Source organism: Prinia subflava, chromosome 1, assembly GCF_021018805.1.
Source record: "Prinia subflava isolate CZ2003 ecotype Zambia chromosome 1, Cam_Psub_1.2, whole genome shotgun sequence".
NCBI lineage: Eukaryota > Metazoa > Chordata > Aves > Passeriformes > Cisticolidae > Prinia > Prinia subflava.
This window is the reverse complement of record NC_086247.1, coordinates 50,767,074-50,786,962: the sequence shown is the minus strand read 5'-3', so window position 1 is coordinate 50,786,962 and position 19,889 is coordinate 50,767,074. Positions and strand designations below refer to the sequence as shown.

Sequence of the window (19,889 nt, the reverse complement as noted above, 5' to 3'; positions counted from 1 at the left end):
CGAAAGAAAGTCTGCCCACAGGAAACTACTGGATGCTTCTGGATGTATTTGTGGGATATATAAGAGGTACAAAAGAATCCAGATATTTAATTTGGAAACAAATAGGTTAACTATCTGGACATTATATCTTTGTAATTTTTATGCAGCTACAATTTTGTTCACAATTTTTTTTAATAATTCAGGATATCAAGCCTTGAGGAGATGGTAGAACAAACAGGAAAGGACAAAGCAATGCCATAATGAAAAACAGTTTCTTGGAGTTTTATAATGGCAACAACTTTCATATTAATTTCAAAGGTGAACTTGTGATCTTACTGGTGACTCCCATCTAAGATACCATGAGTGATAAATGTAAAATCACACGTGTTGCTTTGAGCAGTGGACTAAACTCACACAGCTCACTGCGTTCACCAGAATCCAAACATGCACTGACAGGAACTGGTGTGTTCAGAGCCATCCTCAGGGAAAAGCGGATGAAACCTCCAGAGGTACTGCTGATTTCTGAAGCCATGAAGCAAATGAACAGTTAATAGGTTTTCATTTGCTATGTAAGTGAAATGTAACTGCCAGTGTACAAGTTATAATCATGCTGGCAGGTGTTTAATTGCTTATGCATATTCGAACCCCAGTTGCTTCATTAGACAAGTTTTACTTCACCACTGAGACTGGTGAGTAAATAGCAAGTGTCCCCAGAAGCCATCAAAAATTTGAATAGCTGCCAAGAGTAACTCACCAATTTCCAAAAAATAAAGGAGTAAATGTTAGTCTTGACATGAGGCTGCAGGAAGAAGGCTGGCAACAGATACAACTTTATGTTACAGGTTAGTTATAAAACTATGTACCACTGGATCTGGTTTCTTCCTTTCCTCTGAAATATACTGTATACAGCATTAAAAGTCTGGTCTTAGGGTAGGAAACTACTAATGGCTGTCTGTGCATTGTCAGCAGGAAAGGGTTCCTGTCTGGCAGAAACTCTGGTGAGCTACTTGCAAATTGCATAAAAATTAAGATCAAAGGCATGCACGAGCATACTTACAGAAGAGTCACTGGTGCCAAAGATGTCTCGCACATCCCGGACTGTGTGCTTGTTCTTCTTCCTCAGGGTCTGAGTGTAGGTGTTGTACCTCTTCTGTACAGCAGCAGCTTGAGTTCTGGTCAGAGTGGACAGCAGGGCTTGGCCATCCTCCTCTTCAGCTCCTGAGATCAATGTGGATAAACCTACATCTTGCAGCCATTCTGCCTCCAGTTCCCCTTCTGTGGAGGAAGAGAGCGTGTTAATAAGCCTGGCAAGGAAGGGAGAGGGGGCTGAAGGAAAAGAGTTGGCATGATGGACTGCTACCACAGCCTTTACCTTGAGAATATTGTAATTCCAGCATTTCTTAGGCCACAAGTGCACGTTAAGTTAGTTTTGTAAACATATTGTCAACTTTCAGTTTATCAGTGTCTGCACAAGAGAGGCTTATGAGGAAAACAGAAGAGGCATTTCATCAGCATAAGCATGTGAAGAAGGCAGCAGAATAATCAGTCTGACAAAGCAAGGTCCCTAAAAATTAACTCCTAATTCAAAAGCATAAATCCCCCCAGTTACCATTTATACCACACTCACCATTTGTAGCATGGTGTACTAGAGAAAACCATTTGGCTGATGGAAGTAAAATCGGTATTCCAATTCAAATAAACAGAAATTCTGGAGGTGTGTATACAAGACAATAATGTATTTTCACACTAATGATATGATTTCAGATTCCAGAGGGTTGGCCGGTAGTCAGCTAGTGAAGAAGCCACACTGAGAGAAGGGAGACATCCACCTAGTCCAATTCCTTGTTTTGAACAAGATGATTAAGAACCAGAGCTACTCACTAAAGAACAAGGGTCAGGAAGGGGTAGGTGTCTGAGAGGTCACATAGGGAAAGAAGATGCAGAAATAGCCATCCTTCCATGCTAGATACCACCCTAGCTTCTAATTATTAAAGACTTGCTAGCCCTGTACACCCCTGTGTTTCTTGGTATCTCAATTAGTGACTGATACCTTCTTTGATCTGTTCAATACCTGCTTCCCAACTGGTTCAATACTGCAACCGGTTCCATAGTGAGCTTATGCATTGTGAGAAGAATTGTCTTCTATCCTGGCTCTATTGGACATGGCAGAAGCTTCCAGCATCTTTTCACAGAGCCACACCTGCAGTCCCCTCATTACCAAAACCTGTCCATGTGAAGACAATATATGTTTACAGCTTGCTACCTGTTACCTGAAATTAATATGTCCTGTCATTATCTGACTGTGAGAAGGTCCCAGTCTACCGTCTCTGAATAATTCAGTGTTTTGAATTTTGCTGTCATTGCTTTTTGATTTGTCTTCTTTTTAAAACAGTCATGTATTTCAAAATCTCTCTTCAAGTCAGAGATTTTGAAGTCCTTCATTTCAGTTTTGTGAGCAATCCTAGCTCAGCAGTAAGCTGCTTGACACAAGACAGTAATTTCATTCCAGCCCTGACTGCAGAAGAGGTACTACAAATAAACATGTCAAACAGGAAATGGATTAATTTGCAGCATGTCCTATAAAACAACTCGTCAATGCACTTATTGTTCTTGTCCCAGCGCCAGTCTTAATGGCAGGTTGGTATTTCCACTCTCCCTTTATGGCCTCTTCTTGACATCAGAATGCAGGCTGATTGATGGACACCAGTTTGCTGTACTTTGGCAGTTAGATACACAAAAGAGAAAATTACAGGACTGGGCTGTAGGGACAAGCAAAAGCATCTCATGCATGTGCCATCACTGACTTCATTGTTAACTGCCCTGCCTCTTTACAAAGCACTGCAAAAATAGCTGCTTCTAAACCCCCTGCTCTGTGTTAGCCAGGGGTGTGACCAGTCCTGTATCCCATGAAACAACTTGTCTCTGCTCTTATCCTTTCTGCATCCACAGACAGGATGACAGACTGTTCCTTTTCCTTCCCTGTAAGCTTTGAACCAGTGGTTCTTCTGCTGTTTTCACTCTCCATTCTAAGAAGGTCTCTTCTCTTTCTCGGGTGCCGCTGTTGGAGCCACATTGCTCCATGTTTCAGCTTTAAAATTGTATCACTTTTGGCTTTTGTTCTGGCATATTCTTTCCAAGAATTGAGCTTGTAATCAAACTTGCCATGAGAAATAGCAGGGCAGACATGAAATTCTGCCTGCTTACTAGTCACTCTGTGACTTGTTTTCTCTGGCTCTTCCCTTTTCCTGTTCCAACCACACACAAACAATAGACTAAGACATAACAGCAGAGGAGTAAAACTATTAAAGAGAAGAAATTTACACATTAAAAATGCTCAAAATTTTATGACACATTGGTATTAAATTAAGGTTAACCCCTCCACTCCCATGTTGTTTTAGAAAGCATTATTTTTATGGTGTTAGCTACTTATGCAGCAGAGCCTTGACACGGTGTTTGATTCTGCTCCACCAGAAGACAGATAATTGTAAGCGAGGTAATTCTCTTTTTCTCACAGTTTGCTAGGAAAGAGGTATGTATTGCTTTGAATCTCAGATATAACCTGAAATAGCCCACAGATACAACCTCAAATCACTCACAGCATTCAAGCTTTGTAAAAAGAATTGTAAAGCAATTCTGCACAGCATGAACATCTTAAATACACCATGACTTTCTCCTCCCCTACATTTTCATCCCTTGTGTCACTTGTCATGATCTTCTGTTCTTTTTTGACTATATTTGCTAACATCAACAGAATAAGTGTGCTGTTGTCTGCCCTTTGCACATGATGTCTGGCAAATCACACTGAGGTTTTGACAGTAATGCCTGCCTGGCTTCTATCACCCTTTGCCCTCCTTCTTAAGGATCTTCATCTCCTCCTCTCACAGACATTTCAAAAGGGTGATGTATATTGCTTTTATTTTGCCCTGAAGGTTTCCACATTGATTTTTAGTGTTTTGATCATTGGCAAGGAGTATTATCCTATTAGGACCTTAATACAACTCACTATTATTTCCAAGATTTATAACCCCAGACTGAATATATTCCTGATAACTATTCCTGTCCATAACTAGGACAAACACTGCCTGATTATGTGTGGGTGTATGCAATACATATATATATGTTTAAGACAACAATATGAAGGCAAATGAAGTGTGGAGATGTATTGCATTTTGACTTGCAGTCTCATTTTTAATTCAGGGCAGAGGGGAAAAAATCAATGTGATGTAATGAGGTGTAGTCAGACAAAGGACAACATGGGACTGCAGCAGAGTTCGGGCTGTTGAGAAGATTTAGTTCAGCAGTGATGAAACTGATGGAAAAGTTTCTGGAAAATAAGTTCCTGTATTGCCTCGTCCTACTAAGTTATCCAGCTTGGCAGTTCACAGATTTGTGTCATTCTCCAAACTGTGCAGACAAGTCAAGGACACCTGTTAGTTCATGCTGACAATTGCATAGAGGGGGCACCAAGATGCTCACAATCTCTTTATGGAGTCTCCAAGCTAAGGAGAACAGGCATTTTCAGGCAGGAATTTTCCCAATAAGGAACAGAGGAGTGCAGTTTGGATTTAAGCTGACTGACCATAATCTTCACACCAGACCAAGACTTCCCGTGAACTTGTCTTCTACTTTTGCTTCCAGGAGAGCCCAGCTGGAAAACTAGTGAGTGGGAGGTGTTTCTCGTGAAAACAGTACATAGCTGGAGCTAGATACCTCTGCATGGGTTACCTACCATGACTGGTTGTGTATTTGATTGCTTAATAATGTAATACTTTCCACCATTCTTCCTGGTAGCAGAATTAATGACATCACATTGCACATCAAGGTAGGAAAACCACATCATCACTCATGTTAATAATTGTATGGCAAGAACACACCATCCTTTCAAAATCTATCCCTGCATCAGTAGTTACCAGACCAGTGGCCAGGAGCCACAGAAGGGTTGCAGCAGTTATCAGCAGGACACAACCTCAGAAGAAATTTGGTTTCATTGTGTAATAACACATGGTATTTTGTGTTACACAGTTTAACACATTTGCATCTGGGGTCCTAACTGGAAAAGGAAAGAGAACTGCTGTTCTAGATGTTATCAAATCATCTAACACACAACTGCATTGCAACAAACTAGCACATGTTTTTCCAAATACAGTACCTAACAAGAGAGGGGAAAACATTAAGGTAGCAGAATGAGTCAGTAACACCTTCAGGATACATTGTATAAGTGATGAATTAATTTGGTCAAGCCGGGAGTCTGAAGGACGTAGGCATCCCTACATTAAGACTTAACTCCAAACTCTCCCTGAATGATATCTTAATTGGGCAATCTCAGAGAAACAGGCAGATATCAAATTCCTGATAGCAGAAAATGACATCTAACCAAAAACTGCTTCAAGACTTTAATAATGTCTGAATCATATCCTTCAAAAAGCCAGAAAGTTTCAAATTCCAGCATACTAAATTAACATTTTGCTACTTTAAATATTTGGTTTAGTCTATTTAATGCTGGAAATTTAGTTTTCACTGAGTGCCTTTCTTTCCTGAATTACACCATATCTGTCCTCTCAAAGCACAAATAAAATCAATGCAACGAAACTTACTTCAGAAGTTAATTACTGGCTCCAGTGCATAAACCAGACAATTATTGTTTCTTGCCAGTGATTGACTGTGATGTTCAGAAGGGGAGCTACAATGATCATAGACCCAGACTGGTCCTTCTGCTCAGACTGAGTGACACGAGGAAGGAGATCAGGGCATGACTCTTTGGACAGGAGGCAAAGCCAGGGTATGAGGAGTAAGTTCATGTGCTCACCATCAGCAGGTTTGAACTCCAAGAGCATTGCTTCTTCAGATCCATCTTCTCTGCTCTCCTTGATGCTCTCTACTTCACACCAGAAGTCCTCCATGGAAGTGCTGTCCATGGAGGCCTGCGAGTTGGAGCGGCTGAAGGCAGGAGGTACTGACTCGTTGGAAAGCATCCTATTAATTCTTCGACAACGAGAGAAAGACTTTCTGAAAAGAGAAAGCGATACAAATAAAATCACCTTTCTGTCACGCTAACTTGTGCCATGCAAATGGAGCAGGCAAGCAGTGCTTGACCTGTGACTGTATCAGGAAGTAGGGAACGTGATTTCAGAAGCCAAGTACACAGTTTTGGTAACTTTCATAGTGCTCTGTTGCAATTACGGCTGGACATGTATTTTGCATCTAATAATTTATCTCTTTAATGCTCTTCAGTATTTCCCATTCTAGAGGGAACTTAGGAAATGCAATTTCTATTTCTAATACTGCTATCCTTCTAAAGAGACACTGGAAAACTATTTTCACTTCTTTTTGCCTCAGTTTCTCTTCCTATCCCTTCCTGTTTTGCTTACTGGCTGAAATGCTTCAGTGAAAACTTCTCTGGGGAAAAAATAATAAGACTTGGAACCCTGAAATATTTTACAAACTCACCTTCACTCCAAAAAATAATAAAAAACTTGAAAGATTTTTAATTTGGAGAATAATTTTTATTTGAAATTTAATTTTTATTTGGAAACCCTTTCAAAAGATTTCTGGTTTTTTTCTTAAGTTAGAATAATTTTAAACAAAATTTGACTTTGAATTAAAATAGTACATTCTAGGTCAAACAGAGGTTTTTATCACAGGTTCAAAAAAATTATGATTCACCAAAAATCAAGTTTCAAGTTAAGATTCAATACAGGGATTGAATTAAAACAAAGTTTGTTCCTTACTCTTTTGTTCTTGTCACTTCCCCACTGTGAGTACTTGCAGCCAAAGAGATTTATACAAATTCATTCAAAATCTCATATAACCCCCATCATGAAAATTGTCTGACTTTGCTCTTTTACATTATTATGGCTGCAATACTGTAAACAGCTTTTGTATATGTAATTGCAGTAGATACAGTAATCAGTAATAATAACCACAACAGTATTTGTACAAAGGAGTTAGGAGGTAACACAATTTTGGCAGAGAGCTAGACCATAGGAATTAATGGAAAATTCTGACATAAGGTCTTCTGACCTTCACTTATCTGAATTAATTCAAATGCAGTTTCCCTTTCTCTTCCTTTTCTGTATGGCATGATCCTGCCAACATGCCTTTGTTTAAAACCACAGGCATTACTTTTACTCCACTAAAAAAAAAGTATTTCCTTTTCAGTGTTTCCCTCCTTATCAAAGTTTTCCTAATGGATGTATAAACAACGTATTATTTCATAAAGCTGACTGAGCATGCTTCTCTCTCATCGTGCTGCTGCCTCTGCTACATCCTTCCTTGCCAGTGAAGGGCTGGATGCTTCCCTGGGGCTTGCAGAGCCTCTCACTTTATCAGGGCAGTTCCTTCTGGGCTACGTCTGAGCCCCAGGCTGGGCAGCTGTGGTGGAAATAACAGAGCAAAACAAATCCAACTTTGGACATGATCAGGCTTTATAAAAGGCAAAGATCAGGCCTTTGCCTCTTTTTGAACACTCATAGGTGTACTATGGATGATTCATCTGCCAAATCAGCCCCTGTGCTCTTGGAAGCAAGGCTGGTAAGCAAAGCTTTCTGATGGGTGACAGACAACATTGCAGCAGGAGAGAACATGCTGTGGGGTGGTGGAGACACGTTCACTGGGAAGAGAAATTCTGTCTTCAGACTTTCTCTCCATTTCTCCCCTCATAAACAGTTTGTTTGCTTTAAAACACAGCTGAAACTGTTACTGTTTTAATTAGAAGAAGCTGCAGCCACCAAATGTGAGAGGAATTTGTGACACAAGTGTGGTTAAAACGTTTTCGTTGTAGCTCTCTCTGGGGAGATGTGTATTTTAGTCGGCTTTTGTTCCCAAAGCCTCATGTGGGTGGGGTACCTGATAAAAAATAATCACTGGAATTATGCATATGGACATGTCAGCCTCTGAGGTTTTTGTGCAGATTTCCCTTTCTTTTCTGGATTCACCTATGTGTCTTTCTCACATTAGCAAGTAACAAAAATGCAAGGATCTCTGGACTAGAATATGATGAGTACCAAGCATCCCGAGCAGAAGTTTTAACCAGCAGAAGCAGAACCCTGAGAAGAAGTCAGAAAACCCCATCTCTTCAGCTGGGAGCCAGGCAGGATGGGGCAAACCAGCACACACCAACCCATTGCTTGTTGCTGTGAAAACCTGCGCTCCTTGGTTTAAAAGGTGAGAGTGAACACAAATAAGGAAAAAAGCAAAACTACCTGGTACTCTGATGGTGTTTGGGGGCCTCGCTCACTGGACCTTGTGCAAGCAGAGGGGATGCCAAGGCCTGGTGTCTGTCCTCCTGCCACAACTTGTCCCTCACCAGCCTCCTCTTCAGCTCAGGCCTGAGACCCCGACACTGCTGCTTACTGAGAAATTCATGTCCCTGCTTAATATAAACCTTTGTGGAAAACAAGTCCCTACACATACTGTAGAGCACAGCCCAGATCTCCTGAGCCAGCAATTGCAGGAAGGAATGCTCTCACCATTCTGGAATCACACATGAGCTGCGAGGAGGAGAGGGCATCCCTGCTAGCATCATTGACTCCCATCACTTAGTCACGGTCAGGGAATTTAAATATTTCCTGCCCTCCCAGTGTGAATCTTGACCACGACCTTAGTGCTCCTCAGGCGCCACACCACACCGATCCTTGGTCTTTGACTCCATCAGCACTTCAGCTGGCTTGGACCAAGGCTTTTTATTTCACCATATTAGGAAGAAAGAGGCTTGGTGGGTTGCTGCTTTTCTCCCCACAGTGAGTGTGCTTATTTTGTAATATCACCATACCAAAAAGCTAAATGCAAAATAGACCATGTAGGACAGCAACAACTGCTGTGGCAACCAGCTTTGCCAAATACGTCTAAGGTTCCAGCGTAATTAATCTGCATTTACAACAATATTACAACTACGGAGCTTATTTGGAAAATCAGCTGAACAACGTCTCTTGAGAAATTCATATTTGAGGCTTCTTATCTCAACCCAGATTAAATCAAGCTGTGTAAAATTCCTGTAACAAGAAAGGTTAGGCAGAGGTGCTTTATCCTTTATTGGTAAACAGCTGAAGCTTGCTTCCACGTGGTCTGGTACGAACCTTCTCCAATTATTCTGAATCTGCCTATTAAAAGCTCATGTGTTTGAAAGACTTCCAGCTGCTGTTTTGACCCATATACCTGTGACTTGTGTCCTGGAGGAAGTGGCCTTGCCTTTATGTGATAATGGCAGTTGTCTCCCATTTCCTCCAGCCAAAGCTGCTCAAAACAGTTTCAGGGGAAAAAAATCCTACTGAGGAAGCAAAGCCTATTATTCACTGCTTTTAATTAATTCTTGAAGGACACTGTAAGAGCACTGACTCAGCAATCTGCCTGCCTGTCTCAGAAATAGCTAAAGAAGCCCAGGTTACCTGTTACCTGGGACTCTTGCAGCAGAAAATCTCTGTTCCTGACACCTTTTTCACCTTCAAGCTGTCCTTTTTTGTTGGTCTTTTTTTCTCTGTGCCTGAAGAGAAGTTTAGAACAATAAAAAGTTTTCACTAAGATGATTCTGTTGCTGCCACAGAAAAGTTATAAACCAGTCCTGTTAAGTAAGTAGAGATCACAAAGTTCAGGCTAAGTTTCTTTTGTTCCCTCACACACATGGGTAGTAGAGAGCTAATCTGAAATGCTGATTAAATTAAACACAGGAGGGATCTCAGATCCTGGCTTCCTCGATGCAAAAACTTGGGAGAGGAGTATGAACCTAAAAGCACTGAGCAAAAACTACAGCAACTCCACTCCACTGGATGAGCTGAAATATTTTTCAGAATGGAATAAAATATTTTTTAAAAGCCACATAGATCACTGAGAAAGGAAAGAAAAAGAAGGGAAAACTATGTAAGAACTAATGTTATCAAAGACCTTGTCTATTATTGGATATTCAAAGGAGAAAGAGTTAAAGAGTGTCAGGAAGGAGAAATATGATATCATTTAAAAAGCTTTCTGTGGAAAGATTACTGCAGGGAAGGGGGATATTTCCATGGGGCACCAGAAAGCTGATTCAACTGTGTGTGACTAGTTTTGGCCTGGCGTATGTTTTTAATGCTAAACAGGCCTCCTGACCCTGTATTTTATCCTCTATACGTACTGCAGTAGTGTGCTGTTCAGGATCTGATACCACCTATCGATTTCAGGATAGCCAAGCCAGATCCAATAAGCTATTCTTACCCTATCCTCAAAGTAAAGATTTGTAAAACCACACAAAGAGCTGGCTCAGTGACACTTAGTGATTGCTTGTGGGCTCAGTAATGATAAAGCCAGGCTTGTATTTTGAGTTTAATTAAGTAAGGGGTGGTAAAGAATCCATAAAACAAATGGGAGCAATAAAGCCATCTTGTAGTTAAAAACAGCACTTGATCGTTGTTTATACAGAGGGAAAGGACATCTTATTCTTGTGGGCTGTTATCCTTCATTTCATTCGGTGGGTCCTGAACCTGCTTCACCACAATTAGTCACATTTATAAGAATGGGAAAGGTGAAGGAAGCAAATTGTCCTGATCATTGTAGGACAAAAATCCACTTTTTCACACTGCAATCATTCTGTCAGTATAACCACTTGTTCAGCTTTTCCCAAATGTAAAAAAGGGGAAGGTAGCTTGCACTGACAGGGAAACAGCATTAATTCCTCTTTATTAAGAACTGTTCTGAATTGTTAGTAGTCATGTACCATTATATATTTTTTTCCTAAATAACATGTATACAAATTCCAGGCAAAGGAAGAGACCAGCAATGGGAAATAGTATTTTTCCCTTTTTCTTTTGTGCACAGTTCACTCTTGACCCAAATCCCTCATCTTCTGGTTCCTTCCTGCTGACCTTGCTCCTGCTCTGTTTGTGTTATGCTTATTTCCTTTTCCCCATGCTTCATGGCTTCTGATCACAGAGAAGGGTATATATCAGACAATATCCCACCAGCTCCATCTACACACTTCTGTTCCTGATTATCCTGCAGATGTTGGGCAAGTTGTAGACAGTGGATGCTAAAGCTTCCTTGTGCTCTCTCCAGCATCTGGTATAGCAAATATTTAAACTATCATGCTCGCTCTTGCTGTCATGCTGCCCCACTTTGTAAAAGAGTATTTGAATGAGAGGCAGAGGAAGGTTTTATTTCATTATTAATTTTCTCATCCTGTGGCCCAGCAGAACTGCAAAAACATGTGAATCTCATCTCTCTTTGTTAACGAAGATGGGTTTGAAAATAAGCTATCACCTTACTGTATCGGTTAGATTTCAAAGCACAGGAATTCTCTGTTTTGCCTGTCTTTCTATTCTGTGAAAGATTCTTTAAAATGTGTTTCTGTCAACTTTAGTTTCACTCCAGATTCTGCACCTGGAGTGGGTCAACCCTGGATATATGCACAGACTGAGGAACAAAATACTGTAGAGCAGCACCACAAATAAGGGTCCTTGGGGTCCTGTTGATGGCAAGTTGAATCCGAGTCAGCAGGGCTCTGGCAGCCAGGAGGGGCAGCTGTGTCCTGGGGGACATCAGACACAGCATGGCCAGCTGGGCAAGGGAGGGGACTGTCCTGCTCTGCTCACCTCGAGTGCTGGGGGCAGGTTTGGGAGCCACAATATAAGAAAGATATAAAACTATCAGAGATCATACAAAGAACATATCCAAAGATGGTGAACAGTCTGCAAGGAAAGCTGTAGGAGAAGTGACTGAGATCACTTGTTTTTTTCAGCCAGGAAAAGAGGAGACTGAAGGGAGACTTCACAGCAGTACACAGCTTCCTCAGGAGTGGAAGAGGAGGGGCAGGCACTGATCTCTTCTTTCTGGTGACCAGCAATGGAACATGAGGGAATGGCCTGAAGCTGTGTCAAGTGAGGTTTGAGTTGGGTATTAGGTACAGATTTTTTCACCCAGAGGGTGGTTGGGCACTGGAACAGCCTCCCCAGGGTCACAGCACCAGCCTGACAGATTTCAGGAGAGTTTGGACAATGTTCTCAGGCACATGATGTGGCCCTTGGGGCTGTCATGCATAGGGCCAGGAGCTGGACTTTGATGATTCTTGTTGGTCCCTTCCAACTCAGGATGTCCTATGCATCTATGATTTTTTTGGACCAAAAGGGGTTGTCTAATGAATATTAAGATTTAAAGACTTAAAAGAGCAAAGATTTGTAATATTTACAGGAATCAAAAGTTTTGTTTGTTTAATTATATATTGTCTGCCATTGATCAAGGTAGTAACAGAAGTTACGAGATCGAGTTGTGGCATTTTCATGTCAGTGCTACCTGCCAACATTTAAAAATGCCTTTCACCTTGGGTTCCTCAGCTCTCTCTTACGCAACATCTTCGTAAGTGGCAGGGAAACTCCCTGCTGTAACAAAGACCACATTGTGGCCACTCTTCAGCCGAGCATGGAGATTGCAGAAGAATCTCCCTCTGTTTGCGGGTTTCAGTGTGAGGGCTCTCACAATCAAACCCTTTGAGCTAGGGGAGTTCAGGGAATATACTCTCTAGGTACTGCCTGCTGGCAACAGTGACCTTTGGGGACATAACCCAGACCTCTCCTCCACACTGGCAATCACATCACTTCAGTGTTGGCCCGATGCAACAGAGACAGTGCACTACACGGCTGCAACGTGTCTGTCAAAATCTGAAAGGGACTCTATTTCATCTTTCTCCTAACAAAGCTATTGCTAAAGGGCAGAAGGGGTTCCCAAATAATTAACACTAACAAGAGTATGTTCTGTTAACCATTTTTTTCAAGTTAATTGGAAAGAATTCTTTTCATAAACGTTAAGAGAAAGCAGCGTAAGCCAGTTATCAATGCTGATGACTTAAGAACATGAACAGATCATGCCAGAATATGTTACATGTCATTTTCAGTGACTATGGGCAAGATAAGAAACATCTGACCTACAGGAGGCAAAAGCTAGACATGAGTAGCTGGTTCAAACATCTTAAGCATTTCCAACACATATTAGTTGCTAGAAGTGACAAATTCTTTTGATGTGTTGATGCTCACCTAAGAACTATTTCTTTCATATGAAAAACAAATCCATGCATCCAGGGTATAGGACAAAGTTTTCCAGGAGGAAACATAGGCCTGTGGGCCATGTACTGTGGGCTTAGAAAATCCTGTGCTTCCAGAAAATGTTTGCTCTATTGTGCCTTTACAGTACAAATGACTTGTGTCTGAGCACTGAACGCACTGGATGTCACACTTTATCAGTCAGAGCTCATGAAAGGCTCCAGGAGCACCAGGCTCACTGCACATGCACTGTACAATTTATCCACTTCTGTTGAGTAGATGCTTCCATAAATTCCATCTGGCACTCACCCAGAGAGAGTCTAGTTAGCTAAGCACCCTGAAATCCAAGGCAAACCCTTCAGATTCCACCTGGACTGAACCTGAAAATACGTTGTGTGGCAGTTCTGGGTTTACTACTGTAACATTACCAGTCCTTGGCATGAATGGCTCAGTGAAGCACACAAATAGCATCAGGCAGAAGTGTTTTGTTCTGCAGTTTAGGGCAAGCAGTGTTGTAACTAAAGCAGCAAGCAAAGATGGTTAAGAGTCACATGAAGCAAAAGGAGAGCAGGAAGCACAGAGATACTAGATTCTGTCTAAACACTGGTACTGCACTAAGTGTGATGCTACTCAGTGCATGCACTCAGTCCCTTCTCAGAGAGCTATCTGTAGCAGTGAGGAAGACCTCACAAAAGGCTGTGGAAAAGCTATCATGCTCTTTTGCTTCCTACTGCTCTGGTAGTGTCACTTCTAAGGTAACCAACAGCCCTGTAAACACTCCCTGGGTACAGCATGGTCTCATATCGGCTAGAGTACCTCAGGCCACTCTGCATCCTTATGTGTGCAACTACAAATACAAAGGAGTTAGAAGGAACAGGAAAGTAATGTGCAGACTGATCTAGAATATTTTTTCACAAGAAAATTGATAAGCCTCTGCCAGCAACTCACATTTAGCCAAATTCATTATTTATATAACAGTAGGATACAGTTAAAACTGCAGGAAATGCACAGGTTCAAGGGCTCCAATGGGACTCAAATCATTCACCAAGCAAAGAAGCAAACCAAGTAAAATCCGTGTGAGATGTAAACTTGATAATGTTAGCAGACTTTTGGCTCTAGAACCACAAATTAGAGTTTTTAAAGAAAAATAAATATTAAAATACTCAGCAGACAGAGTGAAGCACTGAAACATAAGGGGTCAAACTTTCTACATCTTTCAATGCATCTTATAACATTGTCTGCATTTACGATGAAAATGTGAAAGAATATAAATTTTTATTTTTATATCATTCTAGAGGAGCTATCCTTTCAAGCAGCATGATTATTATCACTGAGAAACTCACAGTATTTGTACAACTTTCTGAAACACTTCAAAAGACAAAGTCAGTTATTTTGGTTGACTTGAGGTAATAGCATAAGGAACTGGATTGTACTGTCTATTGGAAGGTGTCTAAGGAAACTGCATACATTGCAAATGTAAGCACTTTTAAGGTCCTGATATAAGCAATGAAGGGAGGCAGGTACTTCTAGAGAGTGAACATGTAAACTGAACAGGAGCCTAAGGTCAAGCAGTATGTGTTTGAAGCTTTCTTTGTGCTTATTTTTAAGTGAAGTACAGCTGTTACTTTCTTCCTTCCTATAATTACTGAATGCTTTTAAGTAAATGTCACCACTCCACCCATTACACTTTTTAAAAAGGCTTCAGGACCTAAGCAAACAAGCATTACTCGAGTTATTGGTTTTTTCCTTTAGATGTTTTTAAAGTATATTGAAGGCCATGGCTGAGCTACAAAATATGAATAAGTAAACTCTAATGTATTCATTTACATTTTTGTGATGAGTGGTGTTCATGACAAAATGTTTGGAACATTTGGCTTAATAGTATTCACAGGACTGGACTGAAGTAATGTAAAACAACATAGTGAACTTTTAAAGCTAAACAAAACACTATGTTTAAAGTTATTTTATTGAAAAAAAATGCGTATTCACGGAAGATACTCTTGAATCTTATGACAGAGTGATTAACAACTTCACATTGTCATGAAAATCCTGGATCAGATTCTCAGATTGCAACAAACTGTTACAATCCACTGGCCTAATTTGTCCCTTATGTTTAAATTCAGAACATCCTTCTTTGTAGTACTGCTAATGTTAAAGTTGTTACAAATCACAAAATCCTCAGGAGCAAATGTACACAATTTAAATTTTTCTCAGCAGTTCTGGGCTGGCTGGCTGGCAATTCCAGAGTCTCAGCTTGTATTTTCTGTGCTGTATTGTACTTTGTGCTATACTGAATCAGTCAGAGGGAAAGAAAAATTTGCTGGAAATTTCTGTAGCCAAATAAAAAGCAAGATGTGAGCTTAATTCCATTTTTTTGCCACTCAAGTACATTGGTAAAGATTGTATGAGTTACTTTGGAAAGTGTTCCACACTTGCTGAATAGTCTGCTTTTTGTTAATGAGACTGCTTAAAAAGCAGTGTAGATAAAGGATGTGCAATGAATAAAGAAATGTAGATAGGTCTTGAAGAATATCTCAGAGCACTGGGTTTCTATTTTTACCTGAAGAAAAATGACTTTACATCAGCTGGAAACTGATGGAAAGTACAACATGGAAGCTCTTGTCAATGTCCTGAACAATCTATGACTTTATTGTTGATGACCTGTGGCAATGTGAGGCCTCATCTCTAATTCTGTCCCCCTTCCTGTCCCTCTGTCTGCAGATGTCCCGGAACCCTGCTTCTTTCCCTTCCCTTTCCATTTTTTAGAAATCAAGTGCTGCTGGGCTGGGTGAGAGGCTCTGTAGGACTCTCGCAAGCAGAGAAGCTGAGAAGGGCTCTCTGTGCAGGGGGGAGGTGACAGCAATGCCAAAACACACAGGGCATGGGATGGCCATGGCAGCTGCTGGATGCACTCCCACGTTTCTCCAGCAGCACTTGACTGTCATATTTCCTTATCAGCAGAAGTCACACACCAGCCTCTCCTTCCACTCAGTTCCAAATATTTGTAAAAAGCTCAGTCAAAGCAATAAGGGCACTTTACATTCTACAAAAATTAATGACTAAAAAATCCCAAACAGCCAGGCAATATTAACAGAAGTAAATCCTCTTGGCTCTGCTGAACCAATAGATGTTTTGCTAATGTGCTTCAAGCTTTAAGAAGAAAAGTGTATCAGAACAGGCTTTTGACCTACATTTTTGTGGGGAACACTGAAGGTTGTATTTCTTGCTAATTCACTCATCTTCTTTTGGTTATAATTTTAGGCTGTTTTACTCACTTTAAAATCAAATTTCAGTATATTATTTGATAACATCTCCTATTCAGGACATCAGTAATTATAGAAACATAACTATGTAAACATAAAGTTGATTTTCAATCAAAAGCTGGTAGAAGACTCCTATAGGAGACTGGCCTAGAGAGTTTTCATTTAAAATGTAGGTACAAAACTGTGCTGGCAAGAACCTCCGGAGTTGCCAGATGAGTCTAGTAGCATTGCCAGTACTATGACAGGTCATGGTGAGGTGATGGCAAATGACAGCACAAGAAATAACAGAAAAGAGCTGAAAATGAGCAGAGAAATTCATGAGACAAAAAAAATTCATGAGACAAACACAACAGACAGGGAATACCAAATAGGTCCTTACAGGGCTCTAAGGAGCAGAAATTCCCAATTTAAGAGGAAACAAATGACCACAAAAATCAAATTTAGTTCATTATATTCTCAGATCTTCAATAGAGGAATGAAGAAGTCAACAGAAAAAACCCAGAACAACGCATTTTCTTATACTTTGGCTATACAGTTCCAATCAGTGGAATATAATAGGTTTTCTGTGATCTTGAAGTGATTTCTATACTTATGGTAAAGAGATAGAAAGAACATCTTCATGACAATTGTCAAGGCAACACCCTAGATCTTAAGTGGCAGTTTTCTAATTGTGTCCAAATGTTTGTACTACATGCCTGTGAAAAACATGACCTTTCTATGTAAGCAGCCAAATGAATCAGTGGTGCTTGCAAACCACTAGGACTCCAGTGAGAGCTAGAAATGTTAGACTGAGACACACTTCTTCACAATACCCATAAAAAAGGCAAGTACCAGAACAAGAAAAATAGCCTTTTAAATGGGAAAACTAATACACGATGTACAGCAGCTTTCCAGTTTCCTTCAACTACCATTTTGTTCTCCTGCTTATATGATTTTTGAGGTTTGTCTCAAATATTTCAGCCCTGAGGACTAAGGAAAGCTATGGCATGCCAGGTAGTTTGAAGATAGGTTTTCAAATATACTGCAGCTCCTGAAGCTCTTAGAGCTACAGAGGCTATTAATATTTACAAAATATGATGCCTCTGTCTTTAGTACCTCAGTGATGCGAGTAATTCTGAATCCAACAAGCAGCCCTGTGGAAGTCAGCCAAATGACTCCTGTGTGTAGGGTCTGACTTTCCTAACTTTTCTTTAGTATTGATGCTGGGGATGGAAGACGTAGCTCTTGGAAATCTCTCAGAAAAAAAAAGCTCTTGTTGAGAGGAAGACTTAAAGACTCAGAAGACATAGAGGCAGGGTTGAAGCATCTTAACATAGGCACAAAATGCCCACTCATGTTACCCTGGGAAGTAGAAACCTTCCCAGATGGCCCAGAACTGCACTACAAATTTCCTCAGCACCTTTTGCAGACATCACACATTACAAGAAGAGATTACCCTTGGTTATTTTGACATTTACTGTTTTCTACCAGCTTTTTGTAAGCTCTTTGGGGTTTGCACCAGGTTGTGCTGGGACGATGGAAAGAGGACTTTAGAGAGTTTCCTTTTTAAGCTGTGTTGAGTACTTCCCTGCCAGTCACAGCCCAGAGTCTGAACCCAGATATCAAATTGTCATGCAGTAGATAACAGCAGAATTTGGTAATTATCAGAACACCTCAGCCACTCCCTGTAGCACTTCATTAATTATATAGGTAAGGGCTAATTCATCATATCACAACTCCAAAGACATCAAGTAAAAATTACGGAGGCAGGTGAAATGCGATCTCCAAAATAACACAGATGTTTTGTTACAGAAGAGGGTTAAAAATACAAGTGCTAGTTCGTGACTTAAAGCTATGGTATACTGTAAGTAAAAGATTGCCTCTATAAGTCCTGCAGAGCTTGGCTGAAGTTTCTATCCGAGCTTTGCTATCCTGTACATGTTCTTGGCTAGATAACCACTAAAAAGTAATTAATATTGCTATGCAAACATAGTAAATCATGTCTGGAAGCTCACATACTCGTGTCAAAGGAGTACGACTAAGCTGTTGTTGTGCCCTCTGTCACTGTGGGTTCATGCTCCTCTTCCCACACCTGCCTAGATAAGAGAGCCATGATCCACCATAGGAGGTGAAGACTCATCGGGCATTCATCCATCTTTTAATGACTGTGTTAGATCTTTCACTGTGCAGGCACTTTGTGAATGTTGTGAAACTGTAATGCTATCCTTCCCATAAGGACACCAAATTACTTATCCATGCTTTTGATATAATGCATCTTGGCTGAACCGCTGCAGCTTTCTCTCCCTCTGGATGATTTCCAGTCACGGGCTATATTTACGTCAGTTACAATTGATTCAAAATGCTTCCACAGGATCTTGAACAGGCTAACACATCTTTGTGAGTTTAATCCAAACCAGATGACATATGGCTTTCCATTAAAACAGGGAATAATCATGCTCGTACCTCTAATCCTTTAGTTTGAGTCGGTAGCCTGGGTTGATATTCGGCCTCTGCTTGGAGCAGAAAATTTTTTGGACATTCAGGTGACTACAGATTATGCAAAAATGGACTAAGGCAGGCAGTAACCTAACTCCTATTTTCAAGAAAGATTGAAGGATTCCAGAGGACAAACCCTATGGACTTACAGGGAAGTAAATGCTCCTGCTCTCAAAGTCAGTTTTAACTTAGACCATTAGGTCACAGAAGAACTTCTGAAAATTTGCCTTCAACTCAACTGTATATTATTACACTCTTTATTCTTGGAGTTCTTTTTAATGTGGGCATTAATCTTGCCCAGTTTTCTGGGACTTTGACCACCTAAACTTGAGCCTTATCTTTTAAATTTGGCTTTGATTAACATAGCTGTTATTTGTTCTTTTGCTTGGCAGGAGTTTCTGCAAGACTGCCATCACGGCAGCCTGTTTGCATTGTATTCTACTGTTAATCTCCTTTTCCTTTATAACATACATTCACAGTATCCTAAGGGGAAGATTACTATACATTTATATGAATTTGTACTCACATCTAAATAAATGTATGAATACACAACAAGAATGGCAACAAAGGCAGGGACAATTCTAGTAATCTCCTAAAAGCGATTGTGAAAAAGTCTAGATAACACATAAAATGGAATGTTTTATACAACACGAAGCAGGGGATCAACATTAATCAGTTGCTTAATGAAAGCATAATTCAAAATAAGAAAAAGAACAGATTTTCTTCAAAGAAGTTGAAATCATTTGGGTGGGAGAAAAATCTGTCAAATTAGGAGACTGCTGTATCATTATGATAACTTACACACTGCTCACCACCTAAGGTTTTCCAAAATAATGCATTTAAAGAGACTTTTTAGTAAGAAGTAATTAAAAGAGTTGAAGAAAATACAATATTGCTTCAGTAGCTAGGTTAACTTTCATCAGAATTTGATCATCTTAAAACCTCAACAGAGAATTTGTAGCTATATAGAAACATTTACATTTTTGTGCTTCAAAAAGACTTTCTGAATTAGGAGTCACTTTGCAATTTTCCTGTAAAGCCCTGCCTTAAAAAGCCCTAACATCTAAGAGTGAGCTGCCTTTTCGTGGCATACACATGATCACCCTCATTGGGAACAAACAGGAGAAAACCCAGTGATGGGAGATCTTTCAGATTTCTTCCACTCAAATGAAAAATG

The 19,889-nt window shown here is 40.3% G+C and overlaps 1 protein-coding gene across 2 annotated transcripts in view; it reads right to left on the bottom strand.

Annotated features, from left to right (window-relative positions):
* ARHGAP28 (Rho GTPase activating protein 28) overlaps window positions 1–19,889 on the bottom strand; it is a 77,700-nt gene that overhangs the window by 28,817 nt on the left and 28,994 nt on the right. For both annotated transcript variants that reach the window (XM_063396217.1, XM_063396207.1), the window contains exons 2-3: window positions 5,786–5,985; window positions 1,037–1,254 (exon numbers count right to left, since the gene is read on the bottom strand). In XM_063396217.1, coding sequence (XP_063252287.1) covers window positions 1,037–1,254; window positions 5,786–5,985 — 418 coding nt within the window. The remainder of the gene's footprint in view (window positions 1–1,036; window positions 1,255–5,785; window positions 5,986–19,889) is intronic.